General features: G+C 51.3%; 1 protein-coding gene across 3 annotated transcripts in view; it reads right to left on the reverse strand.

The window, feature by feature from the left end:
- Positions 1-21,300, reverse strand: part of IL16 (interleukin 16) — a 94,281-nt gene that overhangs the window by 31,092 nt on the left and 41,889 nt on the right. For 2 of the 3 annotated variants that reach the window (XM_047846635.1, XM_047846636.1), the window contains exons 3-6: positions 8,947-9,055; positions 6,622-6,764; positions 5,363-5,473; positions 2,693-2,807 (exon numbers count right to left, since the gene is read on the reverse strand). In XM_047846635.1, the coding sequence (XP_047702591.1) occupies positions 2,693-2,807; positions 5,363-5,473; positions 6,622-6,764; positions 8,947-9,055 (478 nt within the window). Of the gene's footprint in view, positions 1-2,692; positions 2,808-5,362; positions 5,474-6,621; positions 6,765-8,246; positions 8,366-8,946; positions 9,056-21,300 lie in introns of those variants that run through there. The other variant, XM_047846637.1, reaches the window with a different exon arrangement.

Raw genomic sequence — 21,300 nt, forward strand, 5'->3', positions numbered from 1 at the left:
TCGTTGGGCCATATCTGGTGGGAAGCGATTAAACTAAATCTTACACAATCGTTTCTTTCGCAAGCAGAATACAAATAAAACACCATTAGCTTTGATCTGTGCTCCAAAGTTTTGTTGCAGCTGGATGTACCCCCCATCCAATGGCAGATTCTAGAACTTTACTTTGAAGGAGTGACAAACGGTGATTTTGTTCATCATTAGAGGCTAGAATCAAGGACTGCGGTAGATTAGCTGAACGTCTTTCCCACCGAATTTTTATGATTGGTATTAACGAAAAGGGGAGGGGAGAAAAAGAAGCTTGACAGGGCAGGTTTGCATTCTGGAAAGAAAACAAGACACAGCACACTGTTTCCTGCCACCTCCACTCAACTCCCTCATTTTTTGTTTTAAGTAAAGAGAAGTCCAAAACATAACCAAACAAAATATAGTACATTCTCAAGATTCTGATGCCCCGTTTCTCCCTTTGTCTCTTTGATCCCTTTTCTTTCCCTGCTTCTTGACTTAGCTACTCCCCCCTAGAGCCTGCCTCCGCCCTCCTCTCTTCCCTCCCTACTTCATCAGCCCTATAACTCAAGTGTTTTCCAAGCGTCCACAACCCCCAGTCTACACCCAGCCCTCCTCCCTCCCTGGGCTGGAGACAGTGACACCGCCTGCTGGACAGCGCCACCTGGTGGCCGCCCAGAGCCAAGCCTCTGCCTTGGCCTTGTTCCTCCTCCGTATGTCCTGCTCCAGGTTAAGTTCACTAAGACCAGGAACACTTTCTCGGACCCAGGGAGGCTGTCTCATCTGCACCTGCCTCCTCCCAGGAAGACAGGCTCAGGCAAGACCCTTAAGAGCTGGAGTCTGGCCCTTAGGACAGCCTCTCAAAGGGCTTCACAGCCTCTGGGCTCTTGCTGGCCCGTCTCATCCTGCCTTCTCCTTCCCGAATCACCTGAGAACCCTGGTCAGAGCTGGTCCCTCCCAAATTATAAAAACCTTCAAAGGTTCCCCACTGCCTCCCCGATAAAATCCGGAAGCGTAAGCGTGCATGAGGTTGGGGTCGGCAAACTTTTTCTATGAAGGGCCAGGTACCGTAAGCTCAGCCGGCCGCACGCCCTCTGCTCAACTAGGCAACGTTGCACAACTACGCAACACGGCTGTCGTGAACACAAAAGCAGCTTCAGACAACAGAATGAGCCGCGAGCATGGCTGGGTCCTCGTAGAGCTCGTCTCTGGACCCTGAAATTTGCATCTCATTCGGTTCTCGCTCGCCACAAAGACTTGCAAATTCCTCTGACTTTGCTCAGCCACTTAGAAATATGGGGTCCAGCAGGTATGCTTTTAGGGATCCACCCAAAAGATACAAAACGACAGAACCGAAGGGGCACACGCACCCCAGTGTTTACAGCAGCGCTATCGACAACAGCCAAATTATGGAGAGACCCCAAGGGTCCACCAACTGATGAACGGATAAAGAAGATGTGGTCTGTGTACGCAACGGAATATTACTCGGCCGTCAAAAAGAATGAAACCTTGCCACTTGCCACGATGTGGATGGAGCCAGAGAGGAGTATTACGCTAAGTGAAATCAATCGCTCAGAGAAAGACCAATGCCAATTGATCTCGCTCACGCGTGGAATTTCAGCAACAAAACAGATGAAAATACGGGAAGGGGGGAAGGAGAAGAGAGGGCAACAAACCGTAAGAGACTCCTGAAGGCAGAGAACAAACTGAGGGCTGCTGGAGGGGGGTGAGGGGGGACGGGACAGACGGGGGATGGGCATCGAGGAGGGCACCCGTTGGGATGAGCACCGGGTGTCGTGTGTAAGCGACGAGCCACTGGGGTCTACTGCTGAAGCCAGCACGACACTGCGCGTTAACTCAGTAGAATTTAACTTTAAAGAAAGAAAAGACACACGAGAACCAGTCTCTATTTGTGAGCAGGATGAAAATGGGCCGTGGGCCTGAGGTCCCCGGAGTTTGCTATCCCTGCCCTAACCAAGGTGGGTCCTTACCGGTGGTTAGGCTCCCAGTGCGACCCACAGAAACTGTCCCGACAGGGAGGGTGGGGACACCGAGGTCACCTCTCTTAAGCATCCCACGGGCCCCCCCAGTGTCTGGCCTCGCCCGCCCCTGAATTTTGACCCCTAGTTGAAGTTTGGGAGTGTCCCCGGGGCCAAGCCTGTTGGCCAATACTCCCAGCATGATGGAGGGGCCCTCAGGAGGCAGCTCTGACCCCCGGGGATGGCCAGAGGCCTGTCCCAGACGGGAGAGCGGGCGGGCCATGAGCTCTTCAGAGGAGGGATCATATCTGATCAGCCTGTTTCTGGAGCCGAGAACACAGCGGGCTTACAGAGGACGTTCATCAGATGCATTAGAAGCACAGGGCCTGTCGCCCCGTGACTGTGAGTCGGGAGGGCAGGAAAGAAGGGAGAGGGTGGCGGGGACACCAGCAATGGAGGGGGGCCTTGGACAGGAAGGGAAGGGAGGCGGACACCTCGGCCTTGTGTCCCAGGCTGGCTACGGGACCTGGGCCGTGGGCAGACACACCCAGCACCGTGCCGGTCACGACAGAGCCGTCGGGGACGTGTGCCACGGACCCCAGAATCCGCGCCGGCCGAATTCCGCAGGCTGAAGACACAGGCTGCCCTGCGCTGTCTTCTGTGGGCCAGTGACCCCTCAGACGTCACCCGGCGAGAGATGAGAAACCTACCTTCTTGCAGCCGTCCGTCCGCTGCTGCCGCTCCCCCCGCAAAGATGGTTTTGACGTAAATTCCGATGGGGCCGTAAATGCTGTCCCTTCCCCCAACGATGCTGAAGCCCAGGCCCTGGGGGGAAGAAGAGGAGACTGGCATTAGGGACGTTCCAGGCCAAGAGCCTGCCCCAACCCCCAACCCCCAACCCTCAACGCAGGTCCCGGGGAGAAGAAAGGCGCCCTTGGTGTCAGACACCTCGGGACCTCACAGGGGAATGGGGAAAGCCATGGCCTCCAGGCCGGACCGGACCGTGTGGGGCCTGGGCTCTCACACAGAGTCTGGTGTCCCGACACAGAACTTGTGCCGTGGCCGGAGAATCCCAGACGGGGCCAAGCCCGGGGTCTGCCCGTCTGGCTGGCATCTCGGGGCACATCACCTCCCGTCTCCGAGCCCTCGCTTAGCCCCTTGTAAGATAATGCTCATAACCTCACTCACAGGATTGTGTTAGAAAATCCAGTGAGGGGCACCTGGGGGGCTCCGTCAGTTGAGCATCCGACTCCGGCTCAGGTCACGATCTTGCGGCGCGTGGGTTCGAGCCCCGCGTCGGGCTCTGTGCCGACGGCTCGGAGCCTGGGGCTTGCTTCCCATTCTGTGTCTCCCTCTCTCTCTGCCCCGCCCCCGCTCACGTTCTGTCTCTCTCTTTCTCACAAGTAAACAAACACTTTAAAAATCTAAAAAAAAAAAAAAAGGAGGGGGAGGAGGAGGAGGAGGAGGCCTGGGGGTCAAGAAGTGTTGGGTCACTGTCCGAGTTCCACGGCCAAAGAACCAGGCGCCCCCGGGGAAGTCCTGGGGCTTCCCAAGCCCTCAGTGTCCTCAGCCAGAAAACGGAGATGCTAACAGGGCTTTCGTGAGCATCAGAGGAGACACTGCTTGCAAAGCCCTCGGCCAGCGCCTGGCCTTGTGTTAGCTGCCTTCTTGCCTGATTCGATTTTGACTCTTCCTCAAGCACTTAGGGATCCTTCTGGCTCTGCCTCGTCCTCCTCCTGAACTCCCCCCACCCCCGACCCCACTCCAGGTTGCCACCCGGGACACGCGGCCTTCCTTCCGTGGCTGGGTCGTGCGGGTGGACGGTGGGAGGCCCGCCCGGCCTCTGAACCCACCGCCCTGCCCTGCACGCGGGCCTCCCGCACCGAGTGGCCCGCCTCGCTCGGTCCCCTGGCCCCCGCGGCCCGGCTCAGTCCGCCCAGAGACACGGAACGTGGATTTAGCGAATGTGCCTCTTACAGACACCGAGATACGTTAAACCGTCTTCGGTGCTCTTTGCGCTCTTCTGGGCAGGGCCGACAATTGAAAAGCCAACCACGTCTTAAATACCTTCCACCGAAATCCGGGCAGGGGTGCGGGGTGGAAAGCGCTGTGATTTACTAGCCAGAAAGTCGGGCTGTTAGGCGAGAAGTCAGCACCGGAGAGGATTTCTCCTTTGTAGGGACAGGACCGGTCGGGTCAGCATCTTGTGCTTTGTCTTACCCACCGGTCTGCTGTGCTCCCGGGAGCGGGAGGGGGTGAGGGCCGGGGAGGAAAGACCCAGCGTCAGGAGACCCCCTCCTCTGACCAGAGCGGAAGTAGCAACAGCCCTTTCCCCCCAGGCCACGTGCCAAAGTTATATTAGGTGGGTTTGAAAAAAAAAAAACAAAAACAAAATCAAAAACAAACCATCTGATTTACTTGGGCTCGTCTGGGAACTTTGCAGCAACTGCCCGCGTCTATTCCGGAATGTTCTGGAAGCAACGCAAAAGCCATTCGGGATGCCCCCACCCCCCCCCCACCTCTGCCTCGTCCCTACCTTCAGGATTTCTCAGTTGTGGGGCAGAAATCGGCATGAATATATCCACCTGGGGGACACACGTGGCCTGGACGTGTCCTCCCCAAACTTCAAAGACTGCAGCCATTGGGAGGTGAGCAAGTCGTATTGGTGGTGCCCTCGGGATGGATGAGGGGCCCTTATAAAGGAGACCCAGACCGCTCCCTCGGCCCCCCACCATGTGCCCTGTACAGACACAGAGAGAAGACCCCGTCCACGAACCAGGAAGCTGGTCCTCCACGCACAGCAAATCTGTGGGCACCTTCATCTTGGACTCTCCAGCCTCCGTAACCACGAGAATGTGCTATTTAAGCCACCTCGTCTGGGTTTTTATTACAGAGGCCTGAACTGACAAAGACACGACGTCAATGATTTGAATTTAACCATCACATAAAACTAACTTCTAAATAGTTTTTGGTGTTTACTTATTTTTGAGAGAGAGAGAGAGAGATCACAAGTGGGGAGGGGCAGAGACAAGGAGACACAGAATCCGAAGCAGGCTCCAGGCTCCGAGCTGTCAGCACAGAGCCCGACGCGGGGCTCGAACCCCTGAACAATGGGATCATGACCTGAGCCGAGGTCCGACGCTCAACCGACTGAGCCACCCTAGAACTAACTTCTAAAAACATCACCCCAAATCCAAGTTGGCGAGCAGTTGCCCTGCGGTGGCCCACACAGGGTCCCCCCCAGCCCCCCACGGGTTCATCTCGACTCTCACACCCGCAGCCAGAACCCCCGTCCCTATCTGCCTCCTTCCCTGGACGGGACGGTTCGTCAGGAGCCGGTGTCCATCCGGCAGCTGCTGTTGGCAATGGCCCTCGCTCACCTTGGCCTGGCCCTTCATCAGCACGATGTTGGAGATGACGGAAGCCTGGAGGCCCCCCGAGGGCTGTGCCAGCTGAGCTGTGCTGAGCGACCGGGTGGGTCTCGAGCTGCCCTGTGGGAAGGAAGGGGGTGGGGAGGCGTGAGCCGGGGGAACAGCAGCACCCACCTCAGGGGGCAGGGGGGACCCCAACCCTCTCTCCGGGGGGCCCACGGCACCAGCCCCGAACTTGGTCAACGGGGCACGGTGGGAGTCTGGGGGGACGGGGGACTGCCTTCAGTGGTCCGGGGCTTTCAGCCTTCTCCCTGAGCTGGAAGCTATAGAAGCCTTGTCCACACAGCAGGTGCAGACTACACGACAGACCACAGCGGCCGAGAACGACGCGTCCTAGAACCAGGGTCTCCAAGAATGCCCTCCCCAGACTGTGTCCAATTCAAGACACGCGTACCGAGCACCCCCCTTGGGCCCGGCATGGGGTGGTGGGCAAGGAACCTGAAGATTTTCAAATGCGGGGCATAAATCCCCGGGGAGGCAGACAAGCGACTTGCATAAGAGAAGCTGAGTGTGCCAAGGAGACGTGCACCCCGCGTGCCTCGGGAAGTCTCCCCCGCCCCCCACGGTAGGGAGGGTATACAGGGTATACCATCCATCAGACTCTGGGGCCCTGCCGCCTGGGTTCCTTTCCTGGCTGGTGACCTTGAGGAAGCAACTCAACCACTCTGTGCCTGTTGCCTCTTCTGTAAAATCACCTGAGCCCACACGGTGCTGGGGACAGAGGCGCCGGGTGGTCCTGGGGGCAGCCTGAGTCCCTGCCGTGCAGGGCCCGGGGCTCGGGGACACAGCAGGAGGGGACGGACACCGCTGGGCTCCCGGCCCGCACCCCGCGCCCGACGTGGGAAGGACGCGCGGTGTGGGGCCCACGGGGCTTGGCTCGAATTCCGCCTGGTCCCTTAGCTTCTGAGACGTGTGAACTCAGGCAGCCCCTCGCCTTGGCCAGCCGCCAAGTTTCGTCGGCGTGAAACGGGGCCGACGCTACCTTGGTTTCTAAGCCTGTCTTATGAATTAGAGGCACAGGGTGCAAGGCAGGTCCTGACACCGCGGGGCTGAGAGTGCGGGTGTTGGCGTCCTGGAGGTCTGACCCTGAGCCCCCGGAGCTGCCCGCTCCCACCAGCCAGCCCCTCTCCTCGGTAGTGCCGGGACAGGGACAGGACCCCACCGGCTGGCCTCCGCAGCCAAGCCCGGGCCCCTCCCTTGGTTCTTACCGCAGACTTTCCCGCTGGGCAGTCCAGCTGCTGAGAGAGGGACTTCCGGCTGCCACACAGGGGGTAAGGCTGCCTGTCCGTGCAGGCCGCAGAGCTCTTTATCGTGTGAAAGTCGATCTCCCCTGTGCAGTAGGGATTAACACCTAAACCCGGGAGGAGGAAAGGAAGAAGCCGTCTGTGCTCTCAAAGCACAAAGGTCAGCGGAGAACACCCTCGGGTCCACCCCAAAGCCTTGGCCTCTCCAGCCCCACCCCAGCCCCACCGGCAGGGCGGCCCCAAGGCCCTTCTCGATCCCCCTGTGAGTTCAGATCAGCATGCACGCACGCAGGCCCCCAGGTCGGGACAGAGCGGGTGCCCCGAAGCACGGGCTGGTCTGAAAATGACTAGTGGGCGTGCTCCAGCCACAAGGACATCGATGAAGGTCAGCATCTCAAGTCGATGGGGAGGTGGGGGGTGCTGAACGCAGTCAGACACACAGCCATCGATTGAGTTCGTTGACAATGCGGTTACGAGAGCCAATGCAAAAGCCAAAATAACTTTCAAAAGGGAAACTACATATTGTGGTGCTTGTATAATAACATGAGTTTGTAATTAAGGGTTAAGTTGAAATATGGAATGGAAAAATCAGCGGGAGGCAGACGAAGGGTAAGTAATTCCACTTTTCCGGGGGAGGTCGGGGGAGGGCGACTTGGAAAATGCCGTCTCAAATATTCATTAATTAATGACACCCAAATGATTAGCTAATTGATCTTGTGTTAAGGAAACCAGAAGTGCAGCTGGAACTTGAACACATCTCCCAAATCACTGCAAAACTCGAACACACACCCCGAGCAAGAGGCAGGGAACAAGGAAGTGACGAGTGACCAAATAACAAAGCGTAGAAAGCAGGTAAGTGAACGCAAACGTTATCCGTGAAACCAGCCCCGATGGCGGGGCATCTCTCTCTAAAAACGTTGCCCCCGTTTGTTTTCGAGATCTTACCGCGTATTCTTTGCAGGACATAAAACAAACGAACAGTGAAATGAAAGGCAGGCAGAGACTGGTCACCCATAAGCGGTGCTGGAACCAAGCAGCCACTTAAAATAGCGTTTGTCTCGGGGCCCCTCGGTGGCTCAGCGGGTTAAGCGTCTGACTCTTGATTTCAGCTCAGGTCATGATCCCAGGGTCTGTGGGATCTAGCCCCATGTCGGGCTCTGCCTGTGCTCACAGCGTGGCACCTGCTTGGGGTTTTCTCTCTCCCTCCCTCTCTCTGTCCCTCCCCCTCTGGCACATGCCCTCTCTCCCAAAAGAAAGAAAAAAGAGAAAAAAGCTTTTATCTAGATTCTTGCTTCACGTCAAACAACAAACATTACTGATGGGTATAGTAGGCATTTTTTTTTTTAAAAAGGCATATCATTTAAAAATGAGAAGGAAATACAGCCCAATATTTACTAGTGATTTCAATAGTTCTCTGGACGTGGAAGAAACTTTAACATGATTAGGAAGGAAAAAAATATATAGATGTGATTTCCCTCAGAAAATCATCACAGACGCAAACAAAATTTGAAGTACAGACTCAGCAATGCTGATAATCTTAGTGGAAAACTGAGAATAACTTAGCTGTCTAACGGTAGGGAGTTAGTTACCTAGATCGGGTACATCCGTACAATGAAATACGAGGCACCCACTGAACATGGTGTGTAGGAAAGAATTTCCAGGGACTCGAAGCCACGTCATGCTGTGCGTGAGCACGCGTGTGCGTAGTCTATAGGCATACGCGGGCACAAAAGGGAAATAAACAAAAATGTTAACATCGATTATCTCTAATGGCGGCGTTTGGTGTGGCTTTCGTTTCTTCATGCCCTTCCGCGTTCTTCAAACATCCTCACTTTGGATTACGGCTATTCCATTTATAGCAACCAAGAATCATGGCGGCCACCAGCCTCAACTCCCGTCTTGTGACAGATGAGGTGATGGAGGCCCCAGGAGAGCAAGTAGCCTTCCTGAAATCGAGGAGCCCATCAGAAGACAGAGTGGGAGGAAACCCTTTGTGTTTTATCCCCTATAATGGGTCTCCCCAACACGGCGCTGGAGTCCAACTAGAGGCAGAAGTGTCGAAACCGTAGAGAGCTCCCCCCACCCCCGCCCCACCACCACCTCTGGCTGGCCAGGATGTGCACGCGCAGTGACAGGTGGTCACAGAGAGGCAAGCCGACCGCAGCCGGGTTCACCCCAACCGGACTGGCAGAGACCCGCCCTTCTCCAGATCTCCCCGCGTCACTCATATTCCTGGTCCTCAGCGACAGCGAGGCTCCGCTCCTGAGGACAGTTCGATGACGCACTTACTGGTCGAGTTGCTGCGTGTCCTTTGGTGACAGGCTTTGGGAAGCTGGCAGTTACTACTTTGCGGTTCTACTTTCCCAGACTTTTCTCGAGAAGAAGTTGTGGAAGTTTCCTGCAAAACAGTTCCCACCGTTTATTCAGCGAGTTCGCCAGAACAGAAAAAGGTGCACAGAACACCGAGGTTTTGACACTGACCATATGGACGGGCTTGTGGGATTGTCTGTCTCTCCCGGTACATTATAGGGTCTACGATGGCAGACGTATAGAATCATTGCCACCCGTTCATCCATAGCTTCACCCATCACTTAATAAAAATTGAATGACAGATATACCGCATAGGTACTGGACAAAGGCAACCGATGTCTAAACACCATGTCAGCCATTACGCGTCCTTTCTTTGTCAAGTGTTGGGGAAACAGGTGTGAACGAGCCAGACAGGACAGGGATCCCAGGGCAGTGCTGTCCTCGTGAAGGAAAAACAATGGGAAATAAACAAACGAGAGTGACAGATCATTACAGAGAAGGGCAAAGGTGGTGGAGGAGAGAACTCAAGAGAGACCCAAAAGGGGAGCCTAGAAGGTGGTTTCAGAGAAGGGCTCAGGTCAGATCCTGTCGAATCCCGTCCAATGAATGTTACAGGAATAGGTTTTTAAATATGGAACCATCCATGCATTCTTGAGAGTATTATGATTTTCCCATATTGCTGATTTCCATCTCCGAAGATTTAACTGAGGGCTTTTAAAATCAACATTCTCAAGTTAAATTCGGTTATGGCTCTTGCCATATTGGTCACAGTTTCCGTGCTCCTTTCTTATGCTAATAATTTGGAGACCCTCCCTTTGTGCTGAGTTTATAAGCAATACGTAAAACAGTACATCCTTGGACTCATTTCTCCGTCAGGGTGAATAATGAAACCGAAAACATAAGAGCCTGGGATTTTAGGGACAGAGAGATAGAGGTTGACAACGAGGATAATGCTATTAATGATTTTACCTCCCTTCCTAAGTGTTTTTATATAACGTTATTACCCACAATGATCTTGACTTAATTCTTGAATTATGCTGGTTTCATTACTCGGTACCATAATTCTTGAGTGCGTGCGTGTGTGTGTGTCTGTGCGGGTGTGCTTCTTCTCAAGAAAGTTACACAGATGGAAAGCTCTCGGAATATTTGCGTGTCTGAGAATGTTAGGTTGTGGTCATCACGCTTAAACGATCGGCTGAGTGTAGGATCTTCGGGTGTTTGTTATTAGATCTGGAAACCACAGTTGGTTCAAATGCTCCCTGGGATTTAGTGTTCCAGGGTGGACATCTGTTAGGGGCACCTGCCACCTCTCCTGCCTGATGTCCCCGCCGTTCCTCGAAGCCAGCCCTGTCAGCGCCTGGCTAATGTCGCGTGTCCGGTGTGTGCGTGGACTTCCAGCACCTGGAGCATTTCCCAGGGTGGAAGGAACACCTACTGTTGCCTCTCGCTTTGGACCCAGCGACCCAGCCTCCCCTCCAGCCCCTGGCACCGTGAGCTGGCGGGCTCTGGGGATCTGCCTCACTCACTTTCCAGGTGTTTTCCTCCCACGTGGTCAGTGGCAGGCTACTGAGCCCTTCCCCCAATCCAATGCCACCTGCGTTACGTCATCCAGAAAGTTCTCATGGGTTCCAGAACACGGTGGGCCCCTTTCCGTGGCTTCCTGTTCTGACATGCATCTCTCCCTGTTTGTATGTATATTCTTTGAATTGGGGTACAAATTTCCAAGAGGTGGGGAAATTAATAAAATGTACTCTGCAGCCCTTTGGAGCCAGAAGTCCACTCCGGCCTTTTTGATATTTAAAATTGAATTCGGTTCTCACCCAAGTTGGATCCTGTAAGGGGCCACCTACCCGTTCCCCGTTGTTTCTCGTACCCATCGGTGTTTAATGCCAGACCTCCTCTCCGTAGCTTTCTTTTTCAGCAGCAGGTGGTGCTATACGAACCCAAACAAAACTGCCTTCTGTAATGAGGCTCCCCTGAGAGTTTTCCGAAGGAGGCAGAGCACCGCTTCTATGGAAGGTGGCTCGTGCATTCGAAGTTTTGAGACTCTATATTTCTAGGACTTAGCATAATGATCTGTTCTTTGAATCAATTGCTTCATGCGATAGAATGTTCTAAAGAATATTTCTTAATTACAAGAGTCCCTGAGGCTTCATCCTAATTTTAATAGCAAGACTCCCTTCCTACATTATCCCCCCTTCTCCATGCTCCCCAGTGAGACTATGGGAGTAAATAACAAAATGTGACTTCAGTAGCTCTCTTGGCTTCGCTGAATGTAGAGAAGCCTAGTAAAACAGCCGATATGTCTCCTTGTCCAAAGTGAAGCCGCATTTGCAAAGTACCTTTGTAATGTGGGTTCCCCCCCAAATTTCTAATAAGATGGAGATAAGTAAGTCAGTGAGGTATGTACAAACACGAATCCCAATCGTCTTTAAAAATAATGTTTAGGGGCGCCTGGGTGGCGCAGTCGGTTAAGCGTCCGACTTCAGCCAGGTCACGATCTCGCGGTCCGTGAGTTCGAGCCCCGCGTCGGGCTCTGGGCTGATGGCTCAGAGCCTGGAGCCTGTTTCCGATTCTGTGTCTCCCTCTCTCTCTGCCCTTCCCCCGTTCATGCTCTGTCTCTCTCTGTCCCAAAAGTAAATAAACATTGAAAAAAAAAAAAATTTAAAAAAAAAATAATGTTTATATAGATTGGAAGAACAAGCGTTGTTAGAATGCTTATCTTCCCCAAAGCAATCTACATATTTAATGCATCCTTATCAAAATACCAACAGCATTCTTCACAGATCTAGAACAAACAAACCTAAAATTCGTATAGCACCAGGAAAAAACCCTGAACAGCCAAAGCAATCCTGAAAAAGCAAACCGAAGCTGGAGACCTCACAATCCCGGACTTCAGGCTGTATTACAAAGCTGTAATCATCAAGACAGTGTGGTCTTGGCACGAAAACAGACATAGAGACCAATGAAACAGAACACAAAACCCAGAACGGGGTCCACAACTATACGGTCAATTAATCTTTGACAAAGCAGGAAAGAGTATCCAACGGAAAAAGAGAATGTTTTCAACAAATGGCGTTGGGGAAACGGGACGGCGGCATGCAGAAAAAGGAGCCTGGACTGTTTTCTTACACCAGACACAAAAATCACCTGAAAATGGATGAAAGACCTAAATGTAAGGAAGCCAGCAAAATCCTAGAGTCTTAGAGGAGAAACTCTGCCTCCCCCGACCAGCGCTGTCTCAGACGTAGGTGGCAGGCGGTCGGTCCCTTCCCTCTGCCACGGAGCCAGGCTCTAAACTAGCCGGAGGTTCTCACAACTTGCATCTAACCAGGCACCTGCCAAGCTCCCCGAAGTTGTGTGAACTTGACGTGTTTCTCTCTGATGCGGCTGTGGGAGTAGCTGACTCACTGGACGGCTACTGCGGGGAAGAATGGAAATGTGCTACCACGAACAGAAGGTGACGCCCAAGAGACAATTTTCTATCAGACGTGTAAACAGACCACCAACAACCAAAAACAGAAACGACACGGCCCCTAAAATTCCCCCAAGCAGAGGCCGTGCATAAGTCCTGCAGACTTTCTATCTCCTGGATACCAACAGGGATCCAGCACTCATCCACACTCTGGGATTATTCCAAGGTTTTGTTCATTCTTTTTCATCTGTACAACTGTGAGCTTAGTGGTTTCTTGAACAGAAATGCACTGTGGGAGAGACTGGGTAGAGCGTATTACCCTGGGCTTGTCATCTAATTGTTTGGACTCAGTTTCCCCCTTTGTAAGCCAAGGAGGTCAACTCAACAGCCTCCATAATCGCTTTCAGCTCCACGCTTTTGAACACAACTGATGGCTATGTTTAAAGATCTAAAGGGCTACTGTCCTCTCAGAAATGATCACATGTTAGAAGGTCGCTCACAAGAACAAAATATCTTTCCTTGGCTCCCAGGGGCGCCTGGTCACTCTTGGGCAAGGATGTCCTGGGTGGAGTGGTTTCTCATCAAAGGAGTCTCTGTGGGATCCCCATGAACATTTGCTCAGTACGGCACCCTTCCAACACACAGAACAGAGCCCTTTTGTTCCTGCTCCCAAGGTGGGCCTCCCCTTGGAGCTGAGGACTTGTCACTGAGGTCAGGGGCTAGCAGAGACATCTCAGACACATTTCCCCTTGTTCCTATCAGAGACGGCAGCATCGAGCAGCAGCTCTGTGGGTAGCGTGCCCATCGTTGGCTGGCCTACAGTCTCTACGTTGACCAGTCCCACTGGCGCCTGAGTGCGGAATGAGGTAGACTGGCAGCTACCCGTCTTTGAGGTATTTTTCCCAACAATGAAGATCAGCCGTGTAACTTCAAGAGTTAAGCAGCCAACCCTCAAATATGGAAATACCCCACGACCCCCAGAAAGTAAACCCAGGATGACTTTGCAGAGTTCTGGGGCACTGTGTCCTATAAAGCGAGATTATTCTGGAGACGAGACTCCTCCCCAGGGGCTAGAAGGGTCCGTTGCTCTCTTAGGGTCACTGATCTTGTCTGTAGATCCCTGATTGCTGGCAGAAAGTTCATGCTTCTGGAGTTTGCTGACTGCCTCCCACATAAATATGAGCCTTTCCATTTTTTTCTTTGAACTGAAACACCATAGAGGTTCCAGTCCAAGGCAACCGCAAAATATAACCCTACTGTCCTCCAGATCTGAGGCTTGCTTCCGGTGGTTGGGCTGATGACAATTCAGCAACAGGCTTTGATCTGTAAGTCACAAGGGTGAGCAACTAGGCCTGGCACAACAGTTCTGGGATGGTCGTGTGGGATGCTGAGGTCACACACCTCCTGACATGGAGAGGAAGGGTAGGAACCAAAAACCTAGGGGTCCTTCTCAAGCCCTCCTGTCCCTGTGACCTCAGTCACCTGTATTTCTACCTTTCCAAACACCCCAACATGCCCATTCTTGTTGGCTATGCCCCAGTTCAGAATACACCCCCTACATTGGAATATACAAAGCCCTAGGGACTAGAAAGGGTATTTTTGAAGAATATTTTTAACAAATGGGGGCATCTGAGTGGCTCGGTCAGTTAAGCATCTGACTCCCTCTCAGCTCAGGTCATGATCTACTGGGTTTGTGGGATTGAGCCCCATGGTGGGCTCTTCACCGATGGCACAGTCTACTTAGGATTCTCTCTCTCCCTCTCTCTCTCTCCCCCCCTCCACCCCTCCAATGCTTTCTCTCTCTCTCTCTCTCTCTCTCTCTCTCTCTCTTATCTATCTCTATCTCAAAAAAAACTAAAAAAAATTTTTAAATAATATTTTTAACAAATAGCTCTGGGACAACTGGATATCTACATGAAAAAGAATGAAGCTGGACCCCTTTCTTACAACACACACAAAAATTAACTCCAAATGGACCATAGACCTATGTATGAGCTGCAACTAAAAAACCTCTTAGAAGAAAACACAGATCCTTATGACCCTGGGTTAGGAAAACACTTCTTAGACATGAACCAAACGTAAAAGTGACAAAAAAAAAATGTAGAAAATGGGCTTCCTTGGAATTACAAAATTTGTGCTTCAAAAGACGCCGTCAAAGAAGTGAAAAGACAACCCACAGAATTGGAGGAAATATTTGCCACTCATATGTATGATAAGGGACTTGTATCAAGCATATATAAAGAACTCCTACAACTCAATAATAGAAAGACAAATAATTTCAATTGTTTAAGTGGAAAAAGGATCTGAATAGATATCTTCCCAAAGAAGTTACACAAGAAGCATCTGAAAAGATAGTCAACATCATTACCCATCAAGAAAATGCAAATCAAAACCACAGTGAGGAGGCGCTGATTCAAGCTGGCAACTAGAAGGATCCTGAACTCACTTCCCCCAACAGACACGTGAACTCTACTGCCACATGTGGACCAAAAACAAAAACCTAAAAACTGGCGGAGAGACCGCTTTACATCAGACAAATGAGAGAGTTGGGGGGGGGGGGGTAGGAAAGTCTGAGACACAGTCCCATAAACCCACTCATGAGGGGGCGACCCACAATCAGGAGGGGGCCCAAAACTTTGAGCTCCCCACTGAGGAGTGAAGAGCTTATACCCGCCACATCAGACACCCCAACTTTTAAGGCTCCTGAGAGATAAGCCTTCAAAACACCTGGCTTTGAAGAGCCCTGGGGTTCATGCCCCCTGGACCCCTGGGGTTGTGGTGAGCTGAGGACAGCTGCTATCAGGCTGGCGCACGCCCATCACCCCAAGGCCCAGACTTTCCGAGAAAGACACTCTTTTTTATTTTAAAGCGTTGGCCTGAGGGCCAGGGGTCTGTGGGGGTCCAATCAGGGGACAGAACTGGTGAGCGCCCTCTTCCCACCCCATCTGCCGGCGGGCACTATTTTTCCTTCTTCTTTCTCTCTTTTCTCTTTTCTTTTCCTTCTTTTTTCTTCCCCGTTTTCCCTTTTCAGCAGGTGTCACCTCTGTGCTCCCTCTGTGCAGGGAGAGAGGGAGAGACAGAGAACCCCAAACAGGCTCCACGCTGTCAGCATAGAGCCCGACATGGGGCTTGAACTCACGAAACCTCGAGATCATGACCTGAGCCTAAACCTAGATGCTTAACCGACTGAGCCACCCAGGCGCCCCAAAAGTACGTTTTAATTGGGCGAATTGTATGGTGTGTGAGTTATATCTTAATAAAACCATTTTCAAAGGACTGTTCATTTATTCATTCGTAATATCCCTGTCCTCCACGGCTCCTCCTGCCGGCGTGATGTCGTAAACATGCAAACGCTATTCATGAGGCTGACTGAATGTCTGGTGGGTCTGCCTCTGACAGGGTCAAGGTCAAATGTGAGCTCCCCGGCGCCTCGTCCTTGCCCCCGGTGAGCCACGCTCCCTGCCGTGGACCCGCTGCGTCCTGTCCCATCTTGCTGCTGCTTATCCTTGCTCCTGGTCCCTTTTCAAGAGTAAGTTTAGGCGTCACGCCTCCGTAGTGACGTCTCCACGCAAAACAGCTGCCTCCAGAACAAATCCAGAACTCTCTCTTCGAAGCAGACCCAAGGAAGTCTTCAAAGCAGGAAGGCACTGAGGTGGTTGTCGGCCATTGTTTTAACGCCTGGTAGGACAGCCCTTCATCACATGCCTGTTTCACATGATAACACTATGTTGTCTAGTTAACGAGTGATGCCTCCCTGCTAGCTGTGTAAGAGCTCTCCTAAATTTAAAAACTCCCCCCCCCCAAAAAAAATTTGAATATTCTTCTCCCCAGACAGGGTTTATATTTCCTCTCACTTAATAGAAATGCCCTTCCGTAGAGTGTTGTCGTATCAGGTCTAGTGGGATGGTCCAAAGAATTAAATGAACTAATGTAAGCAAAGCACCTGCACCGGTGACCAACAAGCACCCCAATGTTCCAAACAGTCACCGCGTAGTGCCAATCTGTTTCCCAGATAGTCCTCCGTTCACATCCTCCTCTTCAGAGACTGGAAATACGCTACGGGAAATAACTGGAAAAAATGCACAAACGTGCGTAGAGATATGTCCACCTCAATGTCGGTGGGAGAAGGCGATGGTGAGGTGGCACCGAGGGTGTTTCGGCAGCAACTGAGTCACTTTGATCCTTCTGCTAAAAACAAGTCAAAGGGTTGGAGGGGACGGGAAACAGCAAATACCGGTGAAAATAGCAAAGGAGTAAAAACACCCAGGGGCCACGCAGTGAACGGAGGCTGCCCCACAAGTTTCCTGGCAGGTAAGCAGCCCAGAAGCCGGCTGAGGCCCTGCGATCATTTTATGAACCGGCTGAACTTGAACTTCACCTTCTAGAGCTTTATGGGATATCGGGAGCAGAAGGGAAGTCCCGGCTTCTTCTCAAGATGTGAAGCTTAATAGGACGCAGAGGGAGCTTCCCCCCGCCGCCCCCACATATTCACATCCTCAGTTAAAACATAAACTGCAAATAAGTCCGTGCCCCCCCTCAGGAACTGCACGAAGACTGCCGGTCTGGAAATGGCCGTGAACGGAAGAGGGGGAAGCCTTCCTCATTTGCTGGTGACTAACAATTACCAGACGGCCCTCGCAAGAGCTGGCAGCCCGAATTCATACCACATGTGTGTCTCGAAAGAAACCTCTAGACCAGAATTTAGTTTCAAATGGTTCCAGGCTGGTGGTGCCCCAGCCACCTGGCAGGAACAAAATCGAAACTTCTCTGGAAGAATGAGCTTTAACTTAAGTCACAAAGATTCCCACCGAGACACGAACAAGATGTATAAGCTCTCAGAGAAAAAGGTAAAAAAGAATAAAAATAAAAATAAAATAAAATAAAATTACATATATATACCTATATATATATATATATAGGTATATATATGTAGGCAAATGGATGAATGAATGCATAACTAACTAACTAAATAATACATACATACATAAAACACATACTAGAATAGGGGTGCCTGGGTGGCTCAGTCAGGTAAGCATCCGACTTCCGCTCAGGTCATGATCTCACAGTTTGTGGGTTCAAGCCCCACGTCAGGCTCTGTGCTGACAGCTCCGAGCCTGGAGCCTGCTTTGGATTCTGTGTCTCCCTCTCTCTCTCTCTCTCTCTCTGTTCCTCCCCCACTTATGCTCTGTCTCTCTCAAAACTAAATAAAAACATTAAAAAAAAATTTTTTTAAACACATACTGGAATAGGCACCCTGAGAGAGAGTCAGAAGGAATAAGACACACAAAATCAAACCTAGAAAGACTTCACAGTGTGGGAAAAAACAGACACAGAAAGCAAAGTAAATACGTTTATATTTTCAAAGAAATAGAAGAGACGATAGAACAACTTAAGGAGAGAGAGACCATGAAAATGTTCTCAGCAGACTTGAAAAAGTACCAAGAAATTTAAAGAAATAATAACATTATTGAGATTTGAAAGTAAATCGGTGGGTTGGACAGTGGATGTGATGGCACCGGAGAGGGGCAAGAGGACTGAAAATACAGACCTGAAACAGATGTCCCGACGGCCACCAAAAGGGACCAGGAGCATCGAGGAGGGTTCAGACCATGGAGGAGGAGTGGGGAGCCTAGCATCTAATCCGCGTTCCAGGAGGACAGTCCCTCCATGCACGTGAGCCTGGACGAGCTTCCTCCGCCCCGAAGAAATCATCCGTCCACAGGGTCGTGAAACCCGACAAATCCCAAATAAGATCAGTAAAAGAAAAAGCATACTTAGCTCCTAGCTGAACCACCGAACGTGGAAACATAGAGCGGCTCTTTAAATCAGCCAGCGAGAAGACAGATGGTCTTTAAATGAGCAATGATTAAGCCGGAAGCTCCCGTCTGGGGGGCAATTGTGAAATAATTAGTCCCACGTGGCAAGAGAAAGCGACCATCGGCGTAGACTCAGAGACCAGGTAACAAATCTTTAAGAGTGAGTGAAATGAAGTTCTTCCGAAGAGAAAACCTGAGGGACTTTGCCACCAGTGTATCATCACCAGTGCAATTCCAGAGAAGGGGGAGGGGGAGAGGGAGGGGAGGGGGAAGGGGGAGGGGAAGGGGAGGGAGGAGGGGGAGGAGGAGAAAGAGGGGGAGGGGGAAGGGGAAAGGGGTCATAGGGAGGAGGAGGTGAAGGAGGAGGGGAGAGGGGAGAGAAGAAACTCCACGTTGAAGGCCTGTGATACAAAGAATGTCAATAAAAAAAAAAAAACTGGATTATTTGGATAAATCCAAACAAAAATGGCTGCATGGAATAATAACCATACCTTGTGGTTTCGCAAACGAAAGCAGAGCTAAGTTACCTGAAAATAATAGGATGTAAGCCGAGAGAGTACTGTTGGGATGAAAATATTCAGTGGCTTTTTGTACCGTTCGGAAGGTAAAGACGGATAAACTTAGCACTTCGAAAACCTGAATGTGCGTGCCACATTTTCTGGGATAGTCATAAAATTACAGAAACAGAGTTATAAACAGAAACAATAGAGGAGAAGAAGAACGAGAAAATATAACCAACAAAAAAAGGCAAGAAAGCAGGAGGGGAAAAAAACAGGAGAAGTAGAAAAAATACTTAAAATGACATAATTTTACACGCATATGTGTGCGTCATTTAAGAGGCCCTATGATCCAGCTAAAAGAGAAGGATTGTCTGGGGCGCCCGGGTGGCTCAGTCGGTTGAGCATCCGGCTTTGACTCAGGTCATGATCTCACGTGCCACGGGTTCGACCCCCGTGTCGGGCTCTGTGCTGACGGCTCAGAGCCTGGAGTTTCGGATTCTGTGTCTCCCCTCTCTGCCCCTCCCCTGCTCATGCTCTCTATCTCTCTCTCAAAAATAAATAAACATTAAATTCTTTTTTAAAAAAGAGACAAGGATTGTCAGGATAGATGTCCTTTAAAAACATTTTTTTTAATTCACTTTTAAATAAAACCTTAATTTTTTGGAGAAGTTTTAGGTTTACACCGAACTCGAGAGGGAAGTACAGAGATTTCCCACACGCTCTCTGCCCCCACACGTGCACAGCCGCCCCCATCGTATGCACCTGCCGCCAGAGGGCATGCTTGTTACCAGGGATGAACCCGCGCTGACGCGTCATCATCGCGCAGAGCCCACAGTTCACCTCCGGTTCCTTCTTGATGGTGTACATTCTGTGGGTTTGGACAAATGCGCAATAACATGCCCCCATCACTGCAACCTGATGCAGAGGATGTACGTCACTGCTTCTGTTGATCTGCTCATTTCTCCCTCCACCCGCCCCACCCCGGGCAAACACTGATCGTTTACTGTCTCCATAGTTTGTCTTCTCCAGAAAGCCATGTGGGCGGAATCGCATAGAGGTAACCTTTTCAGACTGGCTTCTTTCGCTTCATATTATACATTTAAAGTTCCTCCGTGGGGCGCCTGGGTGGCGCAGTCGGTTGAGCGTCCGACTTCAGCCAGGTCACGATCTCGCGGTCCGTGAGTTCGAGCCCCGCATCAAGCTCTGGGCTGACGGCTCAGAGCCTGGAGCCTGCTTCCGATTCTGTGTCTCCCTCTCTCTCTGCCCCTCCCCCGTTCATGCTCTGTCTCTCTCTGTCCCAAAAATAAATAAACGTTGAAAAAAAAAATTAAAAAAAAAAAAAAAAAAATAAAATAAAGTTCCTCCGTGTGTGTTCATGGCTCGGTGGCTGGTACGTCTTCAGGGCCGGATAACATCGGTTGTCCGAATGGACCACAGTTTGTGTTTCCATTCCCCTCCTGAGTGACCTCTCGGGGACTTCCAAGTTGGGGCGATTATGAACAAAGCTGCTGTGCCCATCCGTGCGCAGGTTTCCGTGTGGGCACGAGCGTTCAGCTCCTTTGTAAACGCCAGGAGCCCAAGCGTTGATCGGACGGTTAAGAGTATGGTTGGTTCTCTGAGAAACCACCAAACTTGTCTTCCAACGTGGTGGCGCCATTTTGCATCCCCACCGCAGAGCATGAGAGCCGGTGCTGTTCCCCATCCTCGCCAGCAGGTGGTGGTGTCCGTGTTCCCTGTTTTGGCCATTCCAATACGTGTGTGGCGGTCCCTCAGGCTTGTTTCCCTTTGCATGTCCCTGACGACGTAGGAGCATCTTTTCATGTGCTTACTTGCACGTGTAGGTCTTTGGGGGGGGGGGGGGGGGGTGGGTATCTGCGAAGGTCTTTGCCCACTTTTTTTAATTAGGGTTGTCGTCTCAGCGTTGGGTTTTAAGAGTCCTTTGTATACTTTGGGTCACAGTCCTTTATCAGATGTGCTTTCTGCAAAGACAACAGATACGGAGCTGCCCCACCTCCCCCCACACCCCCCTACAGCTGTAGTCACACCCAGCCTCCTACTCGGTGGCTCGTCTTCTCATTGTCTTGACCGTTGTCTTTCCCAGAGCAGCCTCGTTTTCCTTTTAAAGAAGTCCAGCTTATCAGGGATTTATTTTACAGATGCATCAGACGAAGGCTAATCAAAATGAATCTGGCGCCAGTTTATGGAAAAAGCAGATTTGAGCAAAAATAATTAATAGAACCCAAGTCACTATAGAATGAGACCTGCTTTAAATCATGAAAAGGATACAATTCCAAGCTTGTTGGCACCTTCAATCAGCGCCCTCTGTACTGACATAACAAGGGACATGTAGCCTGGGCAGGCGCCCCAGTGTATAGACTTTTTAAAGAATGCAATTAGCAGGAGAAGGATACAGTGTTTCCTCAAACAGACATGAACTGGGGCGCCTGGGTGGCGCAGTCGGTTGAGCGTCCGACTTCAGCCAGGTCACGATCTCGCGGTCCGTGAGTTCGAGCCCCGCGTCGGGCTCTGGGCTGATGGCTCAGAGCCTGGAGCCTGTTTCCGATTCTGTGTCTCCCTCTCTCTCTGCCCCTCCCCCGTTCAT

Source organism: Prionailurus viverrinus, unplaced genomic scaffold (genome assembly GCF_022837055.1).
Source record: "Prionailurus viverrinus isolate Anna unplaced genomic scaffold, UM_Priviv_1.0 scaffold_40, whole genome shotgun sequence".
Taxonomy (NCBI): domain Eukaryota; kingdom Metazoa; phylum Chordata; class Mammalia; order Carnivora; family Felidae; genus Prionailurus; species Prionailurus viverrinus.